This window comes from Rana temporaria, chromosome 4 (assembly GCF_905171775.1).
Source record: "Rana temporaria chromosome 4, aRanTem1.1, whole genome shotgun sequence".
NCBI lineage: Eukaryota > Metazoa > Chordata > Amphibia > Anura > Ranidae > Rana > Rana temporaria.
This window is the reverse complement of record NC_053492.1, coordinates 27095010-27122424: the sequence shown is the minus strand read 5'-3', so window position 1 is coordinate 27122424 and position 27415 is coordinate 27095010. Positions and strand designations below refer to the sequence as shown.

At 44.7% G+C, this 27415-nt stretch overlaps 1 protein-coding gene across 1 annotated transcript in view; it reads right to left on the bottom strand.

Annotated features, from left to right (window-relative positions):
• Nucleotides 1-27415, bottom strand: part of SCARA5 (scavenger receptor class A member 5) — a 424057-nt gene that overhangs the window by 185501 nt on the left and 211141 nt on the right. Inside the window, exon 4 of the mRNA XM_040348148.1 lies at nt 25150-25824. Within this exon, the coding sequence (XP_040204082.1) occupies nt 25150-25824 (675 nt within the window). The remainder of the gene's footprint in view (nt 1-25149; nt 25825-27415) is intronic.

The window sequence follows — 27415 nt, the reverse complement described above, 5'->3', positions numbered from 1 at the left end:
GATCCAATATGCATGACAGGGAAGATAAGAAAGCCTTTGCTTTCCAAAGAGAACATTAGAGCATGATTACAATTTTCCATTGGATATACTGACAAAGCCCAGGCCTTCTGGAACAATCTGCTGAAGACCGATCAATCAAAATTAGGGGTTGCTTTACTGCTCCAGGGCCTAGGCAGCCAACAGTTATCAATTTAACTATAAACTCTGCATCATATTAAAGTGTGCTTGATGAGAATGTGAAGCCACATTTCTGAAAGCTAAAGTTGAACCTAAAATGAGTGTTCCAAAATCAACGTTTTATTGTAGTATACAAATATTAAGAGCAGCAATGTTCAAAAAACCATCATAGAAAATCCATGTGGTCAACATGTTTCACCAATCATTGGCTTCCTCAGGAGACTTGTAAAATAAATTATACAACATTTGTAGTCATTTTTGCTATAGGGGCAATACACATTTTTGACTTTTTTTTTTCCACAATACACAATCACAATAAGGCCCCGTACACACGAGGGGATCTCCGCTGGAAACGGTCCGCCGGACCGTTTCCAGCGGAGATTCCTCCTCCGGATTTGGATCCGATGGCGTGCACTCACCATCGGATCAAAATCCGCGCGGAATTCTTCCGCTGTGACGTGTCGCGCCGTCGCCGCGATGATGACGCGGCGACGTGCGCGACGCTGGAAGGTAAGTACTTCCACGCATGCGAGGGAGGGGAGCGGACGGATTGATCCGGTGAGTCTGTACAGACCACCTGATCAATCCGCTGGACCCGATTCAAGCGGATAAATTTCTTAGCATGCTAAGAAATTTCTATCCGCTTGAAATCGATCCGGCCGACAAATCTCCGCGGATAAATATCCGCTAGGCCGTACAGACGACCGGATTTATCCGCTGGAACTGATCCGCGGATCAATTCCAGCGGATAGATCCAGTGGTGTGTACGAGGCCTTACATTTATTGATATTTTTGTTGAATAAATTATTGAACATTTTTCTTGTGTTCTTATCAAGTATACAAGCCTAATCTAATTATTTTTAGTTTAAGTATGTTGGCAAAGTCAATAATTTTCATAGGGTGTACTTAATTTTTCACATGATTGTGTATACAGTATATGTATGAGTGTGTGTGTTAGAGCTGCACGATTAATTGCGAAGAGAATCGCGATTTCAATTCTCCCCGCCCGCGATCTCCCCGTTGGATGACCCGCGATTCTTCTGTGTTCACCGCTGGTTCCACGTAACCACATCGAAACCGACGTCAGCAGCCTGCGCCGCTGGATAGATGCCTGAGCTTCTCTCACAACAGTAGTTTGTATCCATGCGCCACCCAGTGGTTGCCGGCGGTACTGCTTCTGATGTATTAAACCTTCTCACAGTTCTGTACAACTGTGTGTATCCCAATGGTTGCTAGCAGTACTGCTTCTGATCTATAAAAAAAAGAGACCAGTGATATGTCTATAATGTTAAAGACCATATAACTCCTATGAAAAAATCAGAATCAAAGTTTTATTCTGCTTTTTTCATAGGAGTTATATGATCTTTAACATTATAGACATGTCACTGGTCTCTTTTTTTATATATTCATATTTTCAGATAAATCACAGGTTTATTTTTTATTTTTTTTTGGGGGGGGGTTCTGGCATTACATTTTTGAGAATCGTGAGAGAATCGTGATCTTTTGTCTAAGCAAAAGAATCGTGATTCTAATTTTGACCAGAATCATGCAGCCCTAGTGTGTGTACAGTAATTATATATATATATATATATATATATATATATATATATATATATATATATATATATATATATATATATATATATATATTATATCTTGCCACTCTTTAGCTGTGGTGGTTACTTGTTATCTCTTTTTAGGCCAAGAACATTTTCTATGAGTACAGAAAAATACCCAGTGATCTCTTGCCAAAAATCCTCTGTCCTCGCAATTGAGCAAACTGATATGTCAAACAATCTTATCAGTTTCTTCCCTATTATCTGTGAAGTGCAAAACAAAGTGAGCTCTGCTATGAGTAGTAATGTCTTTTCTTGCTGAGCCACCTAGGATGCTGGACAGCTCCTGATCAGTTCCTTTTGAATGATTTTGCCTTGAACCTTGTTTTTCTTGAACCTTGAACACTCTGCTCCTCCCATGAACTTCCTGATTGAAGCAATGCCTTTATACAGGGGCAGACTGACCATTTGGGCACTCTGGCATTGCCGGAGGGCCCCATCAGGGTTGCCAGCCTCAGTAAAACCAGGGACAGTATGTAAAAATCTGTCCCTGAAATGTCCCTTACCGACATCCTTTTGGTCTAAAAAATCCCAAGATTATAGCTGCCCCGCCTCTCCAGTACCTTCTCAGTGTGAGTATGTGTATTCATACTGTGTGTGTATACTGTGTATGCATACTGTAGGTGTGTGTGTGTGTATACTGTGTGGCCCCATAATCTATTGTCTGGGGGCCCCATAATCTCCTATTGCCCGGGGCCCCCATAATCTTCTATTGCCTGTGGGCCCCATAATCTCCTATTGTCCAGGGGCCCTATGAGTTGTCAGTCAGACCCTGCCTTTGTACTTCCTGTTTGCCAGATTATTGTGCTCTCTCCAGCCAATATTTTGCTCTTGCCACTCCTGCTACCGTCTATATCTTCGCTACCATTGTTACTGACCTTTGGCTTGTTCCTTGACTATGCTTTTGCTTGATTCTAATCTTCAACCAATTATTATGAACCTTTGGCTTGTTTACCAACTATGGGCCAGATTCTGAAAGTCCGAATCCGACCCGTCGTATCTATGCGCCTGATTCTCAGAATCAGTTACACATAGATATCCATTAGATCCGACAGGCGTATGTCTCTTACGCCGTCGGATCTTAACTGCATTTTTTTTTGACCGCTAGGTGGCGCTTCTGTCGAATTCCGTGTTGAGTATGCAAATTAGCTAGATACGCGAATTCCCGAACGTACGAACGGCCGACGCAGTAAAGTTATGACGTTTACGTTAGGCTTTTCCCGGCATAGTTGCCCCTGCTATATGAGGCATAAGTGCGGCATAACAATGTTAAGTATGGCCGTCGTTCCCGCGTCAAAATTTGAAAAAGTTAAGTCGTTTGCGTAAGTCGTCCGTGAATGGGGCTGGACGTCATTTACGTTCACGTCGAAACCAATGACGTCCTTGCGGCGTACTTTGGAGCAATGCACACTGGGAAATTCCACGGACGGCGCATGCGCCGTTCCGCAAAAACGTCAATCACGTCGGGTCACCGTAGTTTTACATAAAACACGCCCCCCTGATCCAAATTTGAATTAGGCGGGCTTACGCCGGCCGAATTACGCTATGCCGCCGCAACTTACGGAGCAATTGCTTTGAGAATACAGCACTTGCCCGTGTAAGTTGCGGAGGCGTAACGTAAATCAGATACGTTACGCCCGCACAATTTTACGCGGATGTACAAGAATCTGGCCTTATGTTTCTATCCTTACCGGCTAAATCTGCTACTGGACCCTGGCTTGCTCACCTCCTGGTGGGGCGATCCTGAGGACTGCGACCTGGTACTGACATTCAGCAAAACCCATCTCCACCATAAGGAGCTCTGGTGAACACCAGTTAGTACATAGACTCCGCACCCAAGGTGAACCTGTGTCACCCACCAGGTCGCCTTCATCAGTCCATCAGTACAATGGAAGAGTGAGCATAACTACCTACGGACAGGAGGTGTGTTACTGGCAGGATCACCAGATATTTTATTTCTTGGAAGGGGCCAGGGTTTACATATGCTTTAAAACCTAAATTAACCTGTTGAAATTTGTTCCATTTTGGTCTGTTCAATTGAAAGCTTTTTGTTAAATTTGGTACACTGAATACCATTTGCTCCTGCCAGAAATCTTGTGAGCTTAAAACTTCTTGTGGCAACAGTTATAAATGACATTGTTCTCAACTATCTCTGGGGAACTACAGAACCACATCCCATTATATAATGAAGAATAGAAGGGGGATTCTGCAGTGATCTTGTTTCTGTTGTGTTGATACAGAAGGGTGAGTTATGCCTCGTACACACAATCGGAATTTCCGATGAAAAAAGTCCGATGGACTTTTTTCATCGGAAATTCCGATCGTGTGTAGGCCCCATCTGATTTTTTTTCCGTCGGTGTTTAGAAATAGAACTTTTTTTATTTTTTTCCGATGGAAAAAAAACAATAGAAAATTCCTATCGTCTGTGTGCAACTCCGAGGGAGAAAAGACCCACGCATGCTCAGAATCAAGTTGACGCATGCTCGGAAGCATTGAACTTCATTTTTCTCGGCTCGTCATAGTGTTTTACGTTACCGCGTTTTGGACGGTCCAAATTTGGTCTGACAGCGTGTATGCAAGACAGCTTGAACAGAATTCAGACGAAAAATTCCATCAGATTTTAGGAAATTCCGATTGTGTGTACGTATGCATTAGCCTTGTCTCCCTAGGAAAGGATCACCAGTTGAAAATAAAGAAAAACACGCATTAAAAAAACTAAACAAAAACAGCCACCCCATCCAATGGCTGGCAAGATTCAATATATTGAAACATTTCTGGTTTTAGGTTTTGATACACTTTAACGCTCTGTTTCGCTCATCCCTAATTAGCAGTGAAGTACTCCATTCATAACTTAATATATGAGTTATATAATTGTTCTCACTAGACCTCTAGACAGAGGATTATCGAGACCTCTTGGCAGCAGGAGATGGGACTTTAATAGTATCTATATTACTTTTCATCATAGGAAATAAACATCTCAGTGGCAGGCGGGCCTTGTCACAATGTCAATACTTCAATGATATCCCTGGCAGAACATTTATAACCGCAATATTCAATCATCGTGTGCAAGGAACACAAAACACGCTCAGGCTATCTCAAGTTTTCTTCCTTTTGGAGATCGTGTGACAAAACATCATGACTTGTGTAAACGTTATGCTCGAATTTTTGCAATTTTTTTTATTACGTTTCTCTATTTAGAAATGCTGGCAACTAATACAGTGACTCAGATATTATAAAATTAGCAATTGGTCTAAATTAAAAAATACATTAAAATCAGGAGGAAGGAGGTCCTGATTCCTCTATAGAGATCTTTATATCACTAGAGGGGTCACCAGCAGGAGGAAGGAGGTCCTGATTCCTCTATATAGATCTTTATATCACTAGAGGGGTCACCAGCAGGAGGAAGGGGGTTCTGATTCCTCTATATAGATCTTTATATCACTAGAGGGGTCACCAGCAGGAGGAAGGGGGTTCTGATTCCTCTATATAGATCTTTATATCACTAGAGGGATCACCAGCAGGAGGAATGAGGTCCTGATTCCTCTATATAGATCTTTATATCACTAGAGGGGTCACCAGCAGGAGGAAGGAGGTCCGGATTCCTCTATATAGATCTTTATATCACTAGAGGGGTCACCAGCAGGAAGAAGGAGGTCCTGATTCCTCTATATAGATCTTTATATCACTAGAGAGGTCACCAGCAGGAGGAAGGAGCTCCTGATTCCTCTATATAGATCTTTATATCACAAGAAAAGTCTCTGGTTGTCACGGGTCATTCCGTTACAGACACAGTGAGGCAGGGAGATGGGCACAGTGAGGCATGCAGATCGGCACAGTGAGGCATGCAAATGGGCACAGTGAGGCATGCAAATGAACACAGTGAGGCATGCAAATAAACACAGTGAGTCATGCAAATGAACACAGTGAGGCATGCATATGGGCATTGCTGACCCTCTTTTCCACTTACAGTAGCTGCTGCATTTGTCATCCTAGGCTTACACTCGAGTTAATACGTTTTCCCAGGTTTTTGTGGTAAAATTAGGTGCCTCGGCATATACTCGAGTATATACGGTAAGTGTGCCTAGCTGGAAATCACTCTGTACACAAGACTCTCTATACAGAACTACAAATTCCCTTTGCCGATAAGCAGAAAATATCCATGTATTTAAACTACAGTATTTATTTAGCTGGTTGCCTGGGCTTCTGCTTTAAAGATCAACTGAAAAAAAAAAACATCTACACATGGATGACATCCAGACAACCTTATCTTGTGCCTCACCCCAACTACTTCTTGCCTGCATTACAGATACATTGGAAAGAAAAGAAGAAGACATCCAAGAAAAGCTGAGATTCGACGAGGAGGAAGGAGGGGAGACAATTGCTGGAGGCCAAACATTTCATGAAAAGATCTACTCGGCCTCATGGCTCACCTCAATCGTCTTCATCCAAAATAAGTTCAATGGTAGGTTAACCAAACACAAGTAGAAGGATGTGACATACAATGTGAGGGGAGGGAAAACAATGTGATGGTGCTCAAAACAGGACCAAACGATGAAGAAGAGAGAAGACGTCTATGGTTACATATTACTGTTGTGTGAAGCCTCGCCTCGTACACATGATCGGATTTTCTGCGGACAAAGCGTAGGACTTTTGTCCGAAGGGCGTTGGCCAGGAACTTGTCTTGCATACAAACGGCAAAGAATTGTCGGCCAAAAAAAACATGAAACTACGTGAGTTTTCAGCTCTTTAGCGCCACCCTTTGGGCAACTTCTGCTAATGTTGTGTTTGGTGAGCATTGCTACTTTGGAGTTTTAGAAAACAAAGGGTTAATTGAGCGTACTCCTGATAAAGTAATGGAAACTACTATTATAGGGACAACTCTAACTATAGGTAAATGTGGTAATAAGAATAATAATAAGTCCATTAAAAGTCCATTAAGACAAGTCAATCTAAAATAAAACTTCCGCAGAGATGGCAGCCTGCTGGCAGATGAAGATAATCTGAAATGTAGCAAAAAAAGGAAAAAGCGGCGCCTTCTAAGCGTAGTAAGCAAATATTTATTAAAAATATATATATTAAAAACCATGCTGGGAACCCCTCATAATAGACACAGCAGGACACAGGAACTACATGCAGAGATGGTATGAGCCCCTCATAATGGTCATAGCGGGTGTTCAGACACAGGAACTAAGGCCAGGGATAGTAAGAGCCTCTCATAATGGGTCCAACAGGTGTGCAGACCCAGGCACATGGTGCAGGAATTGTGGGAACCCCTCACCAATGGCTACAACAGGTGTGCAGACCCAGGCACATAGTGCAGGAATGGTGGGAACCCCTCACAATGGCTACAGCAGGTGTGCAGACCCAGGCACATAGTGCAGGAATGGTGGGAACCCCTCACAATGGCTACAGCAGGTGTGCCCGACCTAGGAACATAGTTCAGGGATGGTGGGAGCCCCCATAATGAACACAGCAGTTGTGCAGACTAAGGAACTCAGCATAGGGATGGTGGGAACCCCCATTATGGTAATAGCATGTGTGCAGACCCAGGTACTCAGGGTATGGATTTCACCAATGGAGCCCACAAGACACAGAAGAGACTTTAGGTTCAGGTAAATTGACCCTAAGTTCCATACATATACTGTTAATATGGGGGGGGGGAAATTTAACACAAATACATTACAAAAAAAAGGAAAAACATTTGAAAATAATGATATCTACATAACACGTTAGCAAATGGGAGGCATATGTGTCTTTTTTTTCTTCGATTTACAGGGTAGAAAGGTTGTGTTTCACTTCAGCATTCTGGGACTCTTTCCACATTATGAATATCTAAATAATTTGGTATAGAATGAGAAAAACTATGGAAAAGGAAAAAAAACATTCTCCCAAACTAAAACACACGAGAGCCATTCAGAGATCCTTTAAACTCGGTGGGAGAACTTGTGTGTTTTATAGCGGTGGAAATAACGTCGAAGAGGCTGCACCTAATTAAAGCCTCGAGTACAAGCCAGGAGTTGATCTTGTTACTTTCCCAGATCCCTCGTAAGCTCAGATGCATATGGCACTTTATAGTGAGTGTGTGGAAGGTTCTGGAAACAGTTAACGTATCTTCCAGGCCTCTATCAGATGGTGAATGAGCCAGGGTCTGATACCCCTTCTGACCCACCTAGAGGCTTATGTCACAAGGGCAGTGCAAAGTACAGTACCATATTAGGTTTATAGTTGTAATACCATCTGACCTTGAGTTGTTTGACTTGATCTGTTAAACTTAAAGAGATCCTGTCTGGACCGTTTATATTGTTATGAGGTGTGCTTCTGTCAGGTCACCTGAGTCCAAGTGATAGATGCACACCGTTGGAGTCAGGAGTGCACCGCTAAGGTAGTGGACCCTACGGCTGACTGCTGCAGATGGAACTCTTGAAGGTTCAGGAAGGCAGGTCCACTGGAGCACCAACGCGGATCCCACTGAGAGCTAAGAGCATAAGATTCCCCAGGGCACAGAGTCTAAGAGCCAGCAAGTGTTCACCAGAGCCTCTAGTGGTGAGGATGGACTGCGCTGAAACTGGCTCCAGGTCCCATCCCCCAGGATCTCCCAGTTCAGGCTCACGGTAGGCTACAGGAGGAAGCAGCAAGGGATAGTAAGAAGATAAGCCAAAGGTCGGGGCGACTAGCAAAGAAGGATAGACAGAAAACACGCCAAAGGTCAGGGTCACAAGCAGGCAGGTACAGTATGGTCAAGAACAATCCAAGATCGGTAACAGAGACAGACGTAGAGCACACGGCAAGCAGGAAACCAAACACACAATATTGCTCGGCAAGGCAGGCTTGGAGAACACAGTGTTAAATAGTGGTTCCTGTTGAGGCTAGGGTGGAGTCACACACAGGGAAGATTACTTAACCATGTAGGTGTGAGTGTGCAAGCCCATGGGTAAGAGACAGACAGGGCATGAAAGTATTACTGTAGAGTCATGACAGCTGTGTTCATGTTCATGCAGCCTATTGAAATGATTGGGCTGCCAAACCTCCCTAACATGCTTGGGTATGCTGTGAATCAACACCTTTGTGTGACCTTAAAGCGGAGTTCCACTCATTTTTAATAATTAGCCTCATTGTAATGTCCACTCATAATGCTGTAATGTTTGGATAGTTAGATCTTGAAAATTCTAAAGCAATTACCTTTTTTTAATAGTTTTCCCCTTGACTCCTGGTTGTGGCAGCCTAGGCGACTACGTCAACAGCCTGCACCGTTGATTCCTGGGATATCTATGTCATAGATCCCAGAAATCTTAAGGTATCTCGTATTAAATTTCCTGACCAGAACTGCATCAACAGGACTACTGTGTTGGCATGTTCCACAGCACAAGAATGGGAGATGGCAGATGCATGAAAACCGTAAACAAAGCCAGGACGGCTTCAGCTGCCCCCATCCTCCATGGCCACAGCCAAATCGAAGGGGAAAAAAAAGAAAACTATGTAGAGTATAAGAAATTAGAAGGTGCACTTGGGCCTCACTTTCTATTGTGACGCTGGTGAATTACAACGATCTCGATGATTTTGTTAGCCTCGTTGGCTCGGAGACTGGAACTGTGCTTTAATGTGTTGGGGAGCCATTCAACGTGAGTGGCACCACAACAATGCATGTAAAGTAAAGATGTACATGGCCATTAATGAATCCCCTTGACTTCTGGTTGTGGCCGCCTAGGTGCCTGCACCGTTGACTCCTGGGATATCTATGTCATAGATCCCAGAAGTCTTCAGGCATATAGTATTATCGCTAAATTTCCTGACCAGAACTGCATCTACAGGGCTACTGTGTGGGCATGTTCTTCGGCATGAGAATGGGAGACGGCAGCTGCACAAAAAAAGTAAATGAAGCCAGGACGGCTTCAGCTGCCCCCATCCTCTATGGCCACAGCCGAGTCAAAGAAGAGAAAAGAAAACTATTTAGAGTGTAAGTAATTAGAATGTGCACATGGGCATTATTTTCCATTATGAATCTGGTGAATTACAACGGTCTCAATGATTTTGTTAGCTTAAAGGGTTTGTAAAGGAAATTTTTTATTTTTTAAATAACAAACATGTCATACTTACCTCCACTGTGCAGTTACAGTAGTTTTGCACAGAGTGGCCTCCGATCTATGTCTTCTGGGGTCCCTCGGCGGCTGTCTCGGTCCTCCCCGCAATTAGTCACCACAGTCATGCTTGCATGGTGGTCACTAATTGCGGGCGCGCTCCCGTGATACAGCGAGCGGCCATAGCCGCTCACTGTATCACTCGGCCCCGCCCCTTGGCGCGCCGCGTCACTGGATGTGATTGACAGCAGCGCCAGCCAATGGCTTCGCTGCTCTCAATCCATCCACGCTAGCCAATCAGCGGCCAGGCTGAGCGGCGAAGAGAATATCGGGACTGCGCGGGACATTCTGAAAGGACAGGCGATCCAATTGGACGCCTAGGAGCAGGAGGGAGGAGACGCACAGCGTAAGCCATCGTGATGCAGAAGAGGAGGAGACACGATGGAAACCAGGCCGCCGCCCGCATTGCCCGTAGGAGGGCTGCCCACCCGCAACCTAGATGGGGTAAGTGTGGGGCTGGATGACTGAGCAACAGCGGGGAGGATGTGTTGCCAATGGCCGACCGAGAGGGGGTGGCCGCACTTCTATACTGTATAACCACCATTATGGTTATGATGATATTGGGGTCAAGAAAGGAAACTTCTGACGCATTAAACAATCGCCAGCATTGAGTCATAACACTTTCTTACACATGATTCTGTGTTGTGCAAGTTCACTCACTGTGAACTACAAGAGGCAGTGCCTACTACTAGGGGACACCGTAACCTATAGCTTTAGATACTGATTCAGGGCCATTTAGTGTTAGGATAAAGCTGTCATGGCAGCCAACTGCACAAAAGTAACTACAGTAAGAAAATGTTTTTAGCTACATAGAAAGCAGGTGGAATTTAAAATGCAATTTTTTAAATTTTTGACTGGAGTGCGCCTTTAACAACTTTAGGATGGCTTTAATAAAACAGACGCCAGTAAAAGATAAAGCAATATTATCAAAACATACATTGGAGTCATGACTAATTAACATTAAACTGATGTTTCTATTGGGATTATGGAGGTGACAGTGAGTACATGGAGGAATTACAGACACCACATGCGGGAAACCATCTGTGGACCATCTCTGTGCTATCAGCAACCCAGATCTAAAGCTCGTTCTCTTGATCTTATCCTCAGTACAAACAACTTATTCTTTTCTCATTTCACCTCATGTGACTCCACAGGGTAGCAACCCATCTACCGAGCCAATTCTCACTACGATCCTATACATTCATTATCTGTCACCGCGGGAAGTCATGTTCCATGACGGGTCATAGTTTGCGTTGAAGCGATGCATCCAATCCACCTCTTCCATGAGGTGCAGTTCTAGAATTTAGGCGGGACTGGAAAACACCTGTGATAGTTATAAAATGTGAGAATTATAAAGTGACCTAGGGGACCTCTTTGACCTTAGAAGGCTTAAAGGGGTTGTAAAGGTTTGTTTAATATTTTCTAAATAGGTTCCTTCAACCACTTAAGGACCGCCTAACGCCGATATACGTCGGCAGAATAGCACGGCTGGGCACAGGCACGTACATCGCCTTTAAGAGCCCAGCCGTGGGTCAGAAGCTCCGTGACCGCGCCCATGGGACCTGTGGACCCGATCGCCGCCGGTGTCCCGCGATCGGTCACAGGTAGGGTTGCCACCTCATCCCTTTAATCCCGAACACATATGGATTACACATGTTCTGTGGCTAATGTAATGCAGATATGGCACCAGGTGAGTTTAATTACCACCTTAATCAGCCACAGAACCTGTGTAAATAATATGTGTTCTGGTTTAAAGGGATGAGGTGGCGACCCTAGTCACAGGAGCTGAAGAACGGGTAGGGGTGAGTGTAAACACACCTTCCCCGTTCTTCACTGTGGCGCTGTCATTGATCATCTGTTCCCTGATATCACTGACGTCACACGTCCAGCCCCGCCCCCCTACAGTTAGAAACACAAATGAGGTCACACATAACCCCTTCAGCGCCCCCTAGTGGTTAACTCCTAAACTGCAATTGTCATTTTCACAGTAACCAGTGCATTTTTATAGCACCTTTCGCTGTGAAAATGACAATGGTCCCAAAAATGTGTCAAAATTGTCCGACGTGTCCGCCATAATGTCGCAGTCACGAAAAAAAACAATGATCGCCGCTATTAGTAGTAAAAAAAAATATTAATAAAAATGCCATAAAACTATCCCCTATTTTGTAAACGCTATACATTTTGCGCAAACCAATCGATAAACGCTTATTGCAATTTTTTTTACCAAAAATAGGTAGAAGAATACGTATCGGCCTAAACTGAGGGAAAAAAACTTTTTTTTTATATCTTTTTTGGGGATATTTATTATAGCAAAAAGTAAAAAATATTTCATTTTTTTTCAAAATTGTCGCTCTATTTTTGTTTATAGCGCAAAAAATAAAAACCGCAGAGGTGACCAAATACCACCAAAAGAAAGCTCTATTTGTGGGAAAAAAAGGACGCCAATTTTGTTTGGGAGTCACGTCGCACGATTGCGCAATTGTCAGTTAAAGCCTAAAAATCCAATGAAATTTTTTGTCGGAATTCCGTTCAAGCTGTCTTGCATACACACTGTCAGACCAAATTCCGACCGTCCAAAAAACAGTGACGTGAAACACTACGACGAGCTGAGAAAAATTATGTTCAATGCTTCCGAGCATGCGTCGGTATTGATTCTGAGCATGCGTAGGTTTTTTTCTCCGTCGGAGTTGCACACAGACGGTAGAAATTTCCTATCGTCTTTTTTTCCCACCGGAAAAAAATAAAACATGTTCTATTTCTAGGCACCGATGGAAAAAAGTCCGATGGGGGCCACACACGATCGCAATTTCCGATTAAATAAGTCTATCAGAGTTTTTTCATCGGAAATTCCGATCGTGTGTACGCGGCATAAGCCTCCTGATTTTAGGATTGTGATGGACTGGAAACTTGTAGATACCTTCTGCTTTACAAAGGCTGTATTGTGATTCACATTCTTAAAGTGGTTGTAAACCCTTATGCCCCGTACACACGATCGGGTTTTAGCCCGATCAAACTCACATCGGAATTTCCGACGGAATTCCATCGGAGGAAAAGAGAACATGTTCTCTGTGGAATCTCCGATGGAATTTCTCCGATGGGGCATACACACGGTCGGAAAAGTTAGACGGACTTCTTTCCATCAGAAATTCCGATCGTGTGTACAAGGCCTTACAGACCACTTTAACCTACAGGTAAGCCTAGATTAAGGCTTACCTGTAGGTGCAACCAATATCTCCTAAACCTACACGGTTTTGTAAATATTTGCAAAAGAAAGGCACCGATGTCCACGAAGCATGTGCCATAGACAACGGCGCGCAGGCGCACTGAGCGGCGATCATGTCGTTAGTGGCGGCACCTACGCGAATGCGCGGGAGTGACGTCATTGCGGCTCCGGCCAGTCACAGCCCCGGAACCGCGATATGTGGAAGTCACTCCTGAAGAGATGGCACCGACGGAGGAGGGCAACGAGCACCGCTGCAGGGGCTTTGATCTCAGGTAAGTACTTCATAATATGCTAGTATGCTATGCATACTAGCTCATTATGACGTTGTCTTGCAGGGTGCTTTGAAAAAAAAAAAGAGGGTTTACTTCCTCTTTAAACTACTTTTAGATCCAGGGTCCTGATGTGATACAATGGATGGCACCATAAAAATAGCAAACAACTTCAACACAGACCTTTGTTTAAAGCAGAATAACCAGTCCAAGACCTTGACAACGGGGTTCTGTGCCATCAAGAAATTTGGAGGTATACTGTTGGAGAACTTAGTTTAAGACTTTTGTTTACCTCAACTTGTAGCATTATATTAAGGGGCCACCCAAATTTCTGAATGGTCTTTTATCTCTGTTATCTGTCATCCTGAACCTGCTTGACTCTATTATTGACTCGCTTTTTTTATCTGGCCTGACTCTGGATTACCCCTTCCTGTTTATGTCTGCTCCTTACCTGTGTTACCAATTTCGGCCTGGACTCTTAACCAAGATATTGCATATTGATTCTGTACCTTGTTGTCGTCTTGTTGGTTACCTTTGCCCATCTTTTACCCTTCTCGTGGATTGGTGCCTTCCTACTCGGCTGTTACCGAACTTAGCTTGTGATCCGGCTCAGCTCTCCACTGGTCTGGGTGAAGTTGAGGTGCCCCGCCATTTCTGCTTACTTGACTCCCAAGTTCAAGTCTGAGGTTCAAACTTCCTGGCACATGTGCCCTACCATTCCCTTATCAGTCCTAACTTGCTTGGACGAGAAATGTGCACAAGGCCACCCTCATCATATCCAACTCGTCATACAGGTATGTGACACTTTTTGACATTTTATGATCAGAAAAACATTCTACTGTTTCTCAAGATTTGGTCTGTGACTCATTTTGCCTGTTGCACTTGGATTTCAAATTACATGCCCCCTAGAGGTCACTTTGTGTTCTCGAACTGCCAAACAGAACCCTTGCTTACACTTCAGTACACTCATAGGTGTGTCCAGCCTATTGCTTTAGGGTGCGCACCCCAAAGCTCCAACACATATGCGTTTGACATATTTACCTGCCTCTTCCCCGCTCTCCATCCTGAAACATTGGGAGGAAGGGGGGACCCGTGCAACAGAAGGAAGAGGAACAGGGAAAGGAGGGGTGGCGGGGGATGGCATAAAATGGGAGAGGAGAAGAAACCTACTTTCAGCCGCTGCAGGAGGAAAATACAGATTGCTTCCACTTAATTCCACCCCCACCACCCCTCCTGTTCAGGTTCTGAGGGTCAGCAAGGAAGGATTGTGGTTTACCTGTCACCTGCCCACCATTGACAGGTTGCTAACCCCAGGATTAGGGTGTGCCCAGGCACATGAGTACATGTCATGGATATGCAGTAATGTTTGTCTGTCAGCTTACCTCCTCCATGTGTTCACCTCAGAGGCCAGCCACTCTAATCTGACTGCTTAAGTAATCTCTCCTCTAGCATGGCTCCACCCCAGGCCCTATCAGGGAACTCTAAATTAACCTGTGCACTGCAAGCCAGCCGTGCTGATCAACACTGTTTGTTAAGCTATTGTGTGTTTGAGTTCCTGCTTGCCGTGTGCTACGTCTGTGTCTGTTTTACCGATCTTGGCTTGTTCTTGACTATCCCTGTCTGCTTGTGACCTTGACCTTTAGCGTGTCCTTTGTTTATCCTCGTCTGCAAGTCACCTTGACCTTTGGCTTATCCCCTTACTATATCTTGTATCCTGAGCTGCTGCTTCCCCTCTATAGCCTACTGTGAGCTGGAGGACTCTGGGGGCTGCGACCTGGATCCAGTTGCAGCCCAGTCTATCCTCACCGCTAGAGGCTCTGGTGAACACCTGTTGGATCTTAGACTCCGCGCCCTGGGGAATCTTAGGCTCTAGTTTCCTGTGGGATCCCTGTTAGTGCTCCAGTGGACCTGCCTTTCTTAGCCACCCAGTGTTCCATCAGCAGCAGTCAGCCGTAGGGTCCCTCTACCTTAGCGGTGCACTCCTGACCCCAATGGTGTGCATCTGTCACCTGACAGCACGTGACCTGACAGTACACTTAAACAGAAGTGGAGGCTTTCTCCCTGCTTTTGTGACTGGCAAGCATGTATTTATCAAGCACTGATGCCATCACATGGAAGGAAGCGGGTTGAGTCACATGCTACTCTATATCTGGAAATACCATGTAAATCAGGGGTCTCAAACTGGCGGCCCTCCAGCTGTTGCGAAACTACAAATCCCATCATGCCTCTACCTGTGGGAATCATGCTTATAACTGTCAGCCTTGCAATGGCTCATGGGACTTGTAGTTTTGCAACAGCTGGAGGGCCGCCAGTTTGAGACCCCTGATGTAAATGGATTGAAGGAAAGGGGAGTATGTGAAGCTGTGGAGATGATGAGCATGTTGCTTTAGCCTGCACGGGCAAATCACAGGTTCTTACACAAGCAACATTTGAAATGTTATTCCACCAAGGTGCTTCCATCCACCAGGCGTCCCTTAATTCCTGAATCTCTAAGTTTTTTGTACATGGTACATTTTCATACAAGCAAAAATCCAATGCTGTCTCTTGAGGATGCCCCCTATAAACATTTTTTTTTAAAAATATTTTAAAGGTGTACTATAAGATATATACAGTATAACATATCTGTAACTTGAGTTCTTTTTAAGACAGGGGTCTCCAAACTGCGGCCCGAGGGCTAGATGTGGCCCTTTGCTAGCCTTTATGCGGCCCTTGGGGCACTATTCCTCCAACTAATATGAGGCACTTTTCCTTCCACTGACACCAACAAGGGGGCACTATTTCTTCTACTGATATCAATGATGGGATACTATTCCTTCTACTGATAGGGGCCCTACTCCTCCTCCTACTGACCACCAACCCTGAGGCCACATTTATTCTCACTGGTGCTGGGCCCTGGACATTTTCTGCACCCACTGGCCACAATCCGGCCCATTCTAAAGTCTTAAGGACAATAAAGTGGCCCTTTGTTTGAAAAGTTTGGAGACCTCTATTTTAAGAGATCCCTTAAAAGCATGGTCATATTAAATGTGAATTCTGGGAGATGGCGCCTACTGCTACAACATGCTTGGCTGAATTCCCCTCCATACACCATGCTTGAAAGGGCACATTTGACATGAAAGATTATGTGAAAACCTTAATTCTTGCAGAACTGGCAATCTTTCAAGGAAAGACAGGATATATCATGAAGTGGAGCAGAAAACTTGCTTAAATATTGCCACTTAAGATTAGGTTTCTTTGGTTGTATCAAAGGAAATCAACACATAGAGTTCCATATCAGAGCGTATGGAACCTGAAACTAATATGATAATATGTCAAGTCAGCAATTTAATTGCCTTTGGAACCAGGAGACATTTACAACTAAGTGTTCACAGCTGGAATTCTAAATTACTTCCGATAAGATCTCAACGTCTCAGAGACCACGCATTACGTTCGGCTGGCTCCAGGCTCTGAGTGTTGGATGGATTTAATTGGACCTGATCTAATTCTGCTAAATCATGAAAGCCTCAATGACAGATCGGAAGATCACAGTGCTAATTAATTCAATTGCATCACTTCAATAACCACCGGACCATTTACTCTACATTCGTGTTTGGGGTCCGGTCTCGTTTCTTCATTTGCCTCTAGTCTCTAGAGCCCAAATAAGATGTAAAGCATACTTATTTACTTACAGCCAAAGCCTATAACTGAACAGAAGTTGTGGGAGGGAATTGGATTTTTCCAATTTTTGTCAGAAATTGGAAAACCCAGTTTGGATTGAGAGGGGATACTAGAAACCTTTTATCCCATTGGGAGGTTTCCCTTTACTTCATGTCCTGTAGACGCAACATGTAGCGAGGAGAACATTTTGTAAAGTGGAGGAAATTTAGATAGTTGTCCCCCATTGAACATCTTGCTCTCACCAGTTTTACTGTCTGCATGTAAAACCGGTCACGTTTCTATTCACCAACCAACACCCTTGAAGACACAACGACACCATAAGTACATAGTACATAGTACAGAATACATAGTAGGTGAGGTTGAAAAAAGACACAAGTCCATCAAGTCCAACCTTTGTATGTGATTATAGGTCAGTATTACATTGTACATCCCTGTATGTTGCGGTCGTTCAGGTGCTTATCTAATCGTTTTTTGAAACCATCAATGCCCCACCCCCCCCCGCTGAGACCACCACCTGTGGAAGGGAATTCCACATCCTTGCCACTCTTAAAGTGGGAGTTCACCCATAAATGCTGTTTTTTGCTCTTTTACCCTTAGATGGATGCTCATTTAGTCTAGGGGAATCGGCTAGTTGTTTTAAAATCCGAGCATTACTTACCGTTGTAGAGGGCGATCTTCTCCGCCACTTCCGGGTATGGGTCTTCGGGAATGGGCGTTCCTTCTTGATTGACAGTGTTCCGACAGGCTTCCGACGGTCGCATCCATCGCGTCACGAGTAACCGAAAGAAGCCGAACGTCGGTGCGGCTCTATACTGCGCCTGCGCACCGACGTTCGGCTACTTTCGGAAAATTGTGACGCGATGGATGCGACCGTCGGAAGCATTTCGGAAGCCTGTCAATCAAGAAGGAACGCCCAGTCCCGCAGCCCATACCCAGAAGTGGCGGAGAAGATCGCCCTCTACAACGGTAAGTAATGCTCGGATTTTAAAACAACTAGCCGATTCCCCTAGACTAAATGAGCATCCAAGGGTAAAAACAGCATTTTACCGGTGAACCTCCGCTTTAAGCTTTGTACACACGATCGTTTTTTCATTGGTGAAAAAAAATAGAACGTATTTTAAAATGTTTCCTATGGATAAAAAACTGATAGAGAGGACCTGCGGTGGCTCAATGCGATTGGCACTGCGCTGACAAGCCATTCACCTCTGCAGCTAGGGGTTCGGATCCCGGTCTCAGATACATGTGAATTGAGTTGGTCTCAGCCCGGCTCCCGGTGGGTGTGCTATGCGAGGTAAGCCTGCACTTAGGACGCCCACCCCCCTCCTACAAAAACCACCACACTTACACGCACTCAAAATTGGGTTAACATGCACGCACTTTGACCACGCGGTCTCTAAAAAGAGAGGCGAAGGACTAACGGGGCTGGTTGAGTGGGCTAGATCCTCTCACTCCCTTATAGGGAGTCCCTCTGTCCCGTTGGGCTTCAAAGCGGAGCAGGTAGGGCGGGCTGTGTGGGAGGACCCCCTCACACACCCACCATTGCCATCCGGGGCATGGAGAAAGGTGGCAGATTGCCTCTGGGGGAGGCCTGCCTACTCCCAACTCCTGCAGTCCGGCTCCTCTCGAGTACACGCACAAAATACACTTTAAAAAAAAAACTGATAGAAAAAAACGATCGTCTGTGTGGAACTCCATCGGAGAAAAATCCATGCATGCTCAGAATCAAGTCGACGCATGCTTGGAAGCATTGAACTTCATTTTTCTCAGCACGTCGTTGTGTTTTACGTCACCGCGTCGGATTTTTGACTGATGTTGTGTAGGCAAGACTGATGAAAGTCGGCTTCATCGGATATTCGACAAAAAAATCTATCGGATTAGATTCCATCAGATATCCGATCGTGTGTACAGGGCATAACAGTAAAGAACCATCTATGTAGTTTAAGCTTAAACCTCTTTTCTTCTAATTTTAATTGTAGCAACGTGTCTTGTTAAACTCCTTTCCGCGAAAAAGTTTTATCCCTATTGTGGGGTCACCAGTACGGTATTTGTAAATTGAAGTCCTATCCCCTCTCAAGAGTCTCTTCTCCAGAGAGAATAAGTTCAGTGCTCGCAACCTTTCCTCATAACTAATATCCTCCAGACCCTTTATTAGCTTTGTTTCCCTTCTTTGTACTCGCTCCATTTCCAGTACATCCTTCCTGAGGACTGGTGCCCAGAACTGGACAGCATACTCTAGGTGCGGCTGGACCAGAGTCTTGTAGAGCGGAAGAATTATTGTTTTATCTCATTACTTTAACCTTACTTTGCATGCATCTATTCTATGGTCCGATGAAACCAGGACTTGCTGATATAGGGTGTACTTGACAACGGTCGCTCGTCCCCACTCCTTTTCTGACCAGGCGGGCGGCGTACTTGGATACGGGTCTGGTATGGATCGTGGGGGGGACCCTACGCTGTTTTTTCGGCGTAGGGGGTTCTCCTTACAATCCATACCAGACCTAAGGGCCTGGTATGCCCCAGGGGGGGAACCCATGCCGTTTTTTTTATTTAAAATTTGGCGTGGAGTTCCCCCTTATGATTCATACCAAACGCCGCAGCTAGAATTGGCGGGAATCCAAGTCGGATCCCCGTCACTTCTATGACGGCTTTTTCCCATCACGGCGAGCCGGCGCTGGCTCCCGCGACGGGGCTCGTAGGTGGTCAATCTCGCCGAGAAAGCGAGTGAGATTGACACAATATCGCGGTCACCTACAGTATCGCCGTTGGTTCTTATAGCTAGGTCTATACCAACTTCCCACCTCTACTATCTGTAGTGATATTTTGTGGATTAGGGAAGCAGTCTGATTTGTATATGCCCGGGGGGCTCCAGTCTATGGGAAACCTTGATCATTTGTTTTAATGACATTTTGAGACGTATCCAAGAATTCTAGAAAGGCAAAGGCAATACGTAGGAAAAAGTAGACACTCACAGAAAAAAGCTACAATAAAATAATGTTGGAACTTTAGTGGTGTGTTGGTATTATAGAAAACAGATCAGAATTAATTTTTTATAATGTTAATCGAAACAGAAGTAGAAATTTTCCTTTGATCGTCTTCCCTGGCAAGTACACCTAGCCTAGCCGCTACACAGTGTGCCTATCCAGCTGCTGAATTCAACATTTATTGTTCTTTGTTCTGTCATTCACAGATGTATGATTAAGATGTTTCATTTCTGGTTTAGGTTTAAAATGGAGAAAAAAAAAAATAACAATTTATAAGGCATGTTTGTAGTTAGATAGACTGAACTCCATCCAATATTTTCAGCCGGTACCAAATAAAATGAGCATAAAAATCAAACTGAACATAACATGGGAACATACACTATATTGTCAACAGTATTGGGACACCCCTTCCTTTGCACACACATGGAGTTAGATTCACGTAGCTCGGCGTATATTTTGGCCGGCGTAGCGCATCTCATATGCGCTACGCCGACGTAAAATAGGGCGCCCAGACCAGTATTCACAAAGATCTGGCATCGTACGTTGCGCCGGCGTAGTGTAAATAGGCCGGCGTAAGCCCACCAAATTCAAAAAAGGCAGGTAGGGGGCGTGCTCCTTGTAAATTAGCCGTGACCCCTCAGAGTCACGTCGCATATACTCCCTAAGATACGTCGGCTCAATACTTTCGACGTGAACGTAACCTACGCACAGCCCCATTCACGTACCACTTACGTAAACGACGTAAAATTCGACGGCTGTTCCGACGTCCATACCTTAACATTGGCTGAGCCTCAAATAGCAGGGGTAACGTTACGCCGGATGTAAGCCTTACGTAGAAGGCTTACACGTGGAGAAGGATCTGGGGGTTTTAGTTGATCATAAGCTCAATAATGGCATGCAATGCCAAGCTGCGGTTTCCAAAGCGAGCAAAGTCCTTTCTTGTATTAAGAGAGGTATGGACTCCAGAGACAGAGATATAATTTTGCCCCTGTACAAATCATTAGTAAGACCTCATCTGGAATATGCAGTTCAGTTTTGGGCACCAGTTCTCAAAAAGGATATCGGAGAACTGGAGAAAGTGCAGAGAAGAGCAACCAAACTGATAAGAGGCATGGAGGAGCTCAGCTATGAGGAAAGATTAGAAGAACTAAATCTATTCACTCTTGAGAAGAGGAGAATTAGGGGGGATATGATCAACATGTACAAATATATAAGAGGTCCATACAGTGTACTTGGTGTTGAGTTATTCACTTTACGGTCAACACTGAGGAAAAGGGGCACTCTTTACGTCTAGAGGAAAAGAGATTTCACCTCCAAATACGGAAAGGTTTTTTCACAGTAAGAGCTGTGAAAATGTGGAACAGACTCCCTCCAGAGGTGGTTCTGGCCAGCTCAGTAGATTGCTTTAAGAAAGGCCTGGATTCTTTCCTAAATGTACATAAAATAACTGAGTACTAAGATTTGTAGGTAAAGTTGATCCAGGGTGAATCCAATGCCTCTCGGGGGATCAGGAAGGAATTTTTTCCCCTGCTGTAGCAAATTGGATCATGCTCTGCTGGGGTTTTTTGCCTTCCTCTGGATCAACTGTGGGTATGGAGTTGGGTGTATGGGATTGTATTGTGTTTTTTATTTTGTTTGTTTATTTTTTTGAGGTTGAACTGGATGGACTTGTGTCTTTTTTCGACCTGACTAACTATGTAACTATGTAACTATGTAACTATGTAAACGGCATAGCGGGCGTAAGTACGTTCGTGAATCGGCGTATCTAGGTAATTTACATATTCTACTCGTAAATCTATGGAAGCGCCCCTAGCGGCCAGCGTAAATATGCACCCTAGATACGATGGCGTACTAACACTTACGTCGGTCGGAGGAAGCTGAAATTCAGGCGTATCTAGCTCCGTGAATAGCACGCATAGATACGACGGCACATCTTCTAACTTACGTGGCGTATCAATAGATACGCCGACGTAAACGCTACCTGAGTCTAGCTCATGAACTTTATTGGCATCCCAGTCTTAGTCTGTAGGGTTCAATATTGAGTTGGCCCACCCTTTGCAGCTTTAACACCTTCAATTCTTCTGGGAAGGCTGTCCACAAGGTTTAGGAGTGTGTCTATGGTAATGTTTGCCCATTCTTCTAGAAGCGCCTTTGTGAGATCAGGCACGAGAAGGCCTGGCTTGCAGTCTCCACTCTACGGCGGTGAAATACGGTATGTACAGGAAAAAAAAAAAAAAAACAGCCGATTGTCATTAGGACAACTCGGCTGAATGTAATGTTAAAAATGTATTTTTTGGGTGAACCCCCGCTTTAAGAACTGCTGCGCAGAACTGTTGGAACAGGAAGGGGTGGCAATCACCATTGTTACCACAAAGTTGGGAACGTGACATTTTCCAAATTTTCTTGGTATGCTGAAGCCTTAAAGTGATACTAAAGCTTTGAATATATATATTTTTTAAATAACAAACATGTTATACTTACCTCCACTGTGCAGCTCGTTTTGCACAGAGTGGCCCCGATCCACTTCTTCTGGGGTCCCTCGGCAGCTCTCTCGCCTCCTCCCCGCTTCTGATAACCCCCTCTGAGAAGTGCTCTCCCAAGGGGGTTACCTTTCGGGTGCGCTCCCGAGTCCTGTATTCAGCGCCCATAGCCGCCGAATACAGGACTCAGCCCCTGCCCCCCTGGCCCTCGCGTCATTGGAGTTGATTGACAGCAGCGCAAGACATTGGCTGCGCTGCTATCAATCTATCCAATGAAGAGCCAAGAAGACCAAGCAAAGGAAGAGTGTGTCAGCGACATGGGACGCAGGGCTCAGGTAAGAAAAACGTGGGGGCTGGAGGGCCAGCAATCATCAGATGTTTTTTCACCTTAATGCATTAGGGTGAAAAAACATGCTATTAAAATGCACTGATTACTGTGTAAAAGTGACTGGCAGGGAAGGGGTTAACCAGTAGGGGGCAGGGAAGGGGTTAACTGTGTCCTAGGGATGTGTTCTAACTGTAGGGGGGCTGGGGGGCCAGCAATCATCAGATGTTTTTTCACCTTAATGCATTAGGGTGAAAAAACATGAACCTTTACAACCCCTTTAAGCCTTCCCTTCACTGGAACTAAGGGGCCAAGCCCCAACCCCTGAAAAACAACCCCACACCATAATCTCCCCTCCACCAAATGATTTGGACCAGTGCACAAAGCAAGGTCCATAAAGACGTAGATGAGCGAGTTTGGGGTGGAGGAACTTGACTGGACTGCACAGAATCTAAACCTCAACCAGATAGAACACTTTTGGGGTGAATTTAAGCGGAGACTGCGAGCCAGGCCTTCTCGTCCAACATCAGTGCCTGACCTCACAAATGCGCTTCTGGAAGAACGGTCAAACATTCCCATAGACACACTCCTAAACCTTGTGCACAGCCTTCCCAGAAGAGTTGAAGCTTTTATAACTGCAAATAGTGGGCCAACTCAATATTGAACCCTACGGACTAAGACAGGGACCCCATTAAAATTCATGTGCGTGTAAATGCAGGCGTCCCAATACTTTTTACAATACAGTGTATAATAGGGGTAGCAGTAAAAGAAAAGAGATACTGGTGGACAGAATAAAAAAGAGGGGTGCAAATTTTTCCCTACTGAGTGGGTGCTAAGAGGGCACTAAATATCAAGTCCAGGCTACAGATATATATATATATTGTACAGGACGCCGTGGCTGGGTCCTGTAAGGATGCTATATTTCCCCTCTGTTTGTACTTTCTGTCCCTTTAAGGCAGGGTTGACAAATTTGCTTGGAATCTAGGAGCCAGATAAAAAAGTTAGGAGCCAGAAAACGCAATAATTCTAGCCCTAGACCTCCTCTGTAACTCAAAACATGCAACCTGTAGAATTTTTTTAAACGTCGCCTATGGAGATTTTAAAGGGTAAAAGTTTGTCGCCTTTCCACAAGCGGACGTAATTTTGAAGCGTGACATGTTGGGTATGAATTTACTCGGCGTAACATTATCTTTCATAATATTTAAAAAAATGGGGATAACTTTACTGTTGTCTTATTTTTTAATTAAAAAAAGTGTAATTTTTTCCCAAAAAAGTGCGCTTGTAAGACCGCTGCGCAAATACGGCGTGACAGAAAGTATTGCAACGATCGCCATTTTATTCTCTAGGGTGTTAGGATAAAAAATATATATAATGTTTGGGGGTTCTAATTAGAGGGAAGAAGATGGCAGTGAAAATAGTGAAAAATGACATTAGAATTGCTGTTTAACTTGTAATGCTTAACTTGTAATACCAACGGCTCACCACCAGATGGCGCCAGCTCACAAAGCCAAGTCGCCAGGACACTATTTCTAGTCGCCATGGCGACCTGGCGCCCGGGATTTGTCGATCCCTGCTTTAAGGGAACAGAAAGGGTTAACGCACCTGTCCAAGGAAGTGGTTTAAAGCAAGACAGGAAGTTGTAGGTGAGAGTGGGGGTGTATAGTGGAGACTGTGCATAGTGAATGGTGGACAAGGAAAAGCTGTGAAAGCACTTGGCAGTGTGCTGCCTATGAGTGCCCATCAGTGCAGCACACCAGCGTTGCCTATCAGTGCCCATCAGTGCCGCCTATCAGTGCTCATCAGTGCCACCTCATCGGTGCCCATCAGTGCCACCTCATCGGTGCCCATCAGTGCCACCTCATCGGTGCCCATCAGTGCCACCTCATCGGTGCCCGTAATTGAAGAAGAAAACTTACGGTACTTATTTACAAAAAAAATTAACAGAAAAAAATAAAAACATTATTTTTTTCAAAATTTTCGGTCTTTTTTTAGTTGTTGCGCAAAAGATAAAAACCGCAGAGGTGATCAAATACCACCAAAAGAAAGCTCTATTTGTGGTAACACAATTATAAAAAAAATTGTTTAGGTACAGTGTAGCATGACCGCGCAATTGTCATTCAAAGTGCGACAGCGCTGAAAGCTGAAAATTGGCTTGGGCAGGAAGGTGCGTAAGTGCCCGGTATGGAAGTGGTTAAAGGAAACGCATGTGTATATTCAAACCAAATAAAAATCCCAGCAGTATACGAATATAATTTGGATAGATCGTTATCGGAGTCGGTGGCCTACCTTGGATTACGGAGATATTTTTCAAGGCTATTGAGTGCTCCCAGTCTTTAAGGCGTAGATCTTCTGTTACGTTATTTATGAGAGCCATTTCATGTTTGAGTTGTTGCTCCATGACAATATGTAGGAGTCTCATGTGCCTGGTGTCTTCTGTAACATTGCTTATAAGACTCTGAAGCTCTTGTATCCTGGTATGGTGGATTCCTATGTCATAGGAGAAAGTTCCATTGAGGCCATTAAATGTTCCAAGCATATCACTGATTTGCTCACTAAGTCCTTCAACTTTGGTCGACAGCCCCTTCAACATGGCGTCATGGTGGTTCCAGACGTATCGGCTACCGTTGACTTCCGTCGACAACTTGTACATTTCTAAATTGTGCGCCTCGCTTATCTGGTTGAGGTTGGCGCCGAGATTGGAGGCAAACGTGTCTGTTTGGCTGGCCATGTTCTGGACGTCGTTGATGTTATGTTCCAGCTTCTGTAAGGATTCTGTCAGCTGAAATAAAGAGTCTGAATGATTCTGGAAAAGATCCTGAAGTTTCCAGATATGATCCATGAAATCTCCTCTGAATGTCAGTTGCATTAGTTTAAACTGAAGGTCTCGGAAGCTCTCGTTTAGACGATTGACGTTGCTCATTAGTACTTTCAAGTCTTCCGGGGAACTCTGCGGTCTTGAAACTGGAATAAAATAAAGAAAACATGAGACTGAGGAGCATATATAATAAATACACAACAATCTTTAGTATTTGAGAGCTTCAAGTGTATCTTAACCACTTAAGGACCTTGGGCTAGATTCAGATTCAGGTTTACGCTTACGTTACGCCGCCGCAAGTTTTTCAGGCAAGTGCTTTATTCACAAAGCACTTGCCTGTAAAGTTGCGGCGGCATAGCGTAAATCCACCCGGCGGAATTCAAATTCGGCGGGTAGGGGGCGTGTATCATTTAAATGATGCGCGTCCCCGCGCCAAACGAACTGCGCACGCGCCGGCCCTGACTGAATCCCAGTGCGCATGCTCCAAATGACGTCGGCAACTCGTCATGCTTTTGTCGTGAACGTAAATTACGTCCAGCCGTATTCGCGAACGACTTACGCAAACGACGTCAAAAATTCAAAACTCGGCGCGGGAACGACGGCCATACTTAACATAGCAGGGGTAACTATACGCCGGAAAAAGCCAAAACGCAAACGACGTAAAAAAAAAAGCGCCGGGTGGTCGTTCGTTTCTGAATCGGCGCAACTCCTCATTTGCATATTCCTCGCGTATACAAACGGAAGCGCCACCTAGCCGCCAGCGTGATATTGCAGCCTAAGATCCGACTGTGTAAGTCACTTACACCTGTCGGATCTTAGGGATATCCAGGGATGGACTACAGGGAGTTTCCCGGTGGGCCGATGGCTCAGTGGGCCGTTTTTTAAAAGAGAGATGCTGCTTGGAGGACTTTTTTTAACGCCCTGGCAGCGCCCCAGTGTGAAAGCACTCAGGCTTTCACACTGGGACTGCAGCGTAAGCGTTTTTCAGTCGCTTTACAGGCGTTATTTTTAGCCCAAAAGCGCCTAAAAAACGCCTCAGTGTAAAAAGGGGTCCTACACTCACCCCCTCTCTTTTACACTCACTCTCTTTTTCTTACACTCACCCCCCTCTCTCACCCCCTTTCCCTCAACCCTCCCTCTCTCTCACCCTCTCATGATATACAATATGGATGTAGGGGCCTTTTGGTGGGCGTGATTTTCGGGGGGTGAGGGGCAGCATTTTATTGAATTAAAGTGGGCCGGTCTGGATGAAGTCCAGGGCCAAATTTTTGTCCCAGTCCAGCCCTGGGGATATCTATGCGTAACCTGATTTTATGAATCAGGCGCATAGAAATGACGGCCGGACTCAGAGATACGCCGTCGTATCTCCTTTCTGAATCCGGGCCCTTGCCTGTTTTTCAGATTTGGTGTTTACAAGATTAAAACATTTTTTTTTTGCTTGAAAATTACTTAAAACCCCCAAACATCATATATTTTTTTTTCTAACACCCTAGAGAATAAAATGGCGGTCATTGCAATACTTTTTGTCACACCGTATTTGCACAGCGGTCTTACAAGCGCTCTTTTTTTGGAAAAAAATCACTTTTTTTAATTAAAAAATAAGACAACAGTAAAGTTAGCCCAATTCTTTTTTATATTGTGAAAGATAATGTTACGCCGAGTAAAACGATACCCAACATGTCACGCTACAAAATTGCGCCCGCTCGTGGAATGGCGTCAAACTTTTAACCTTAAAAA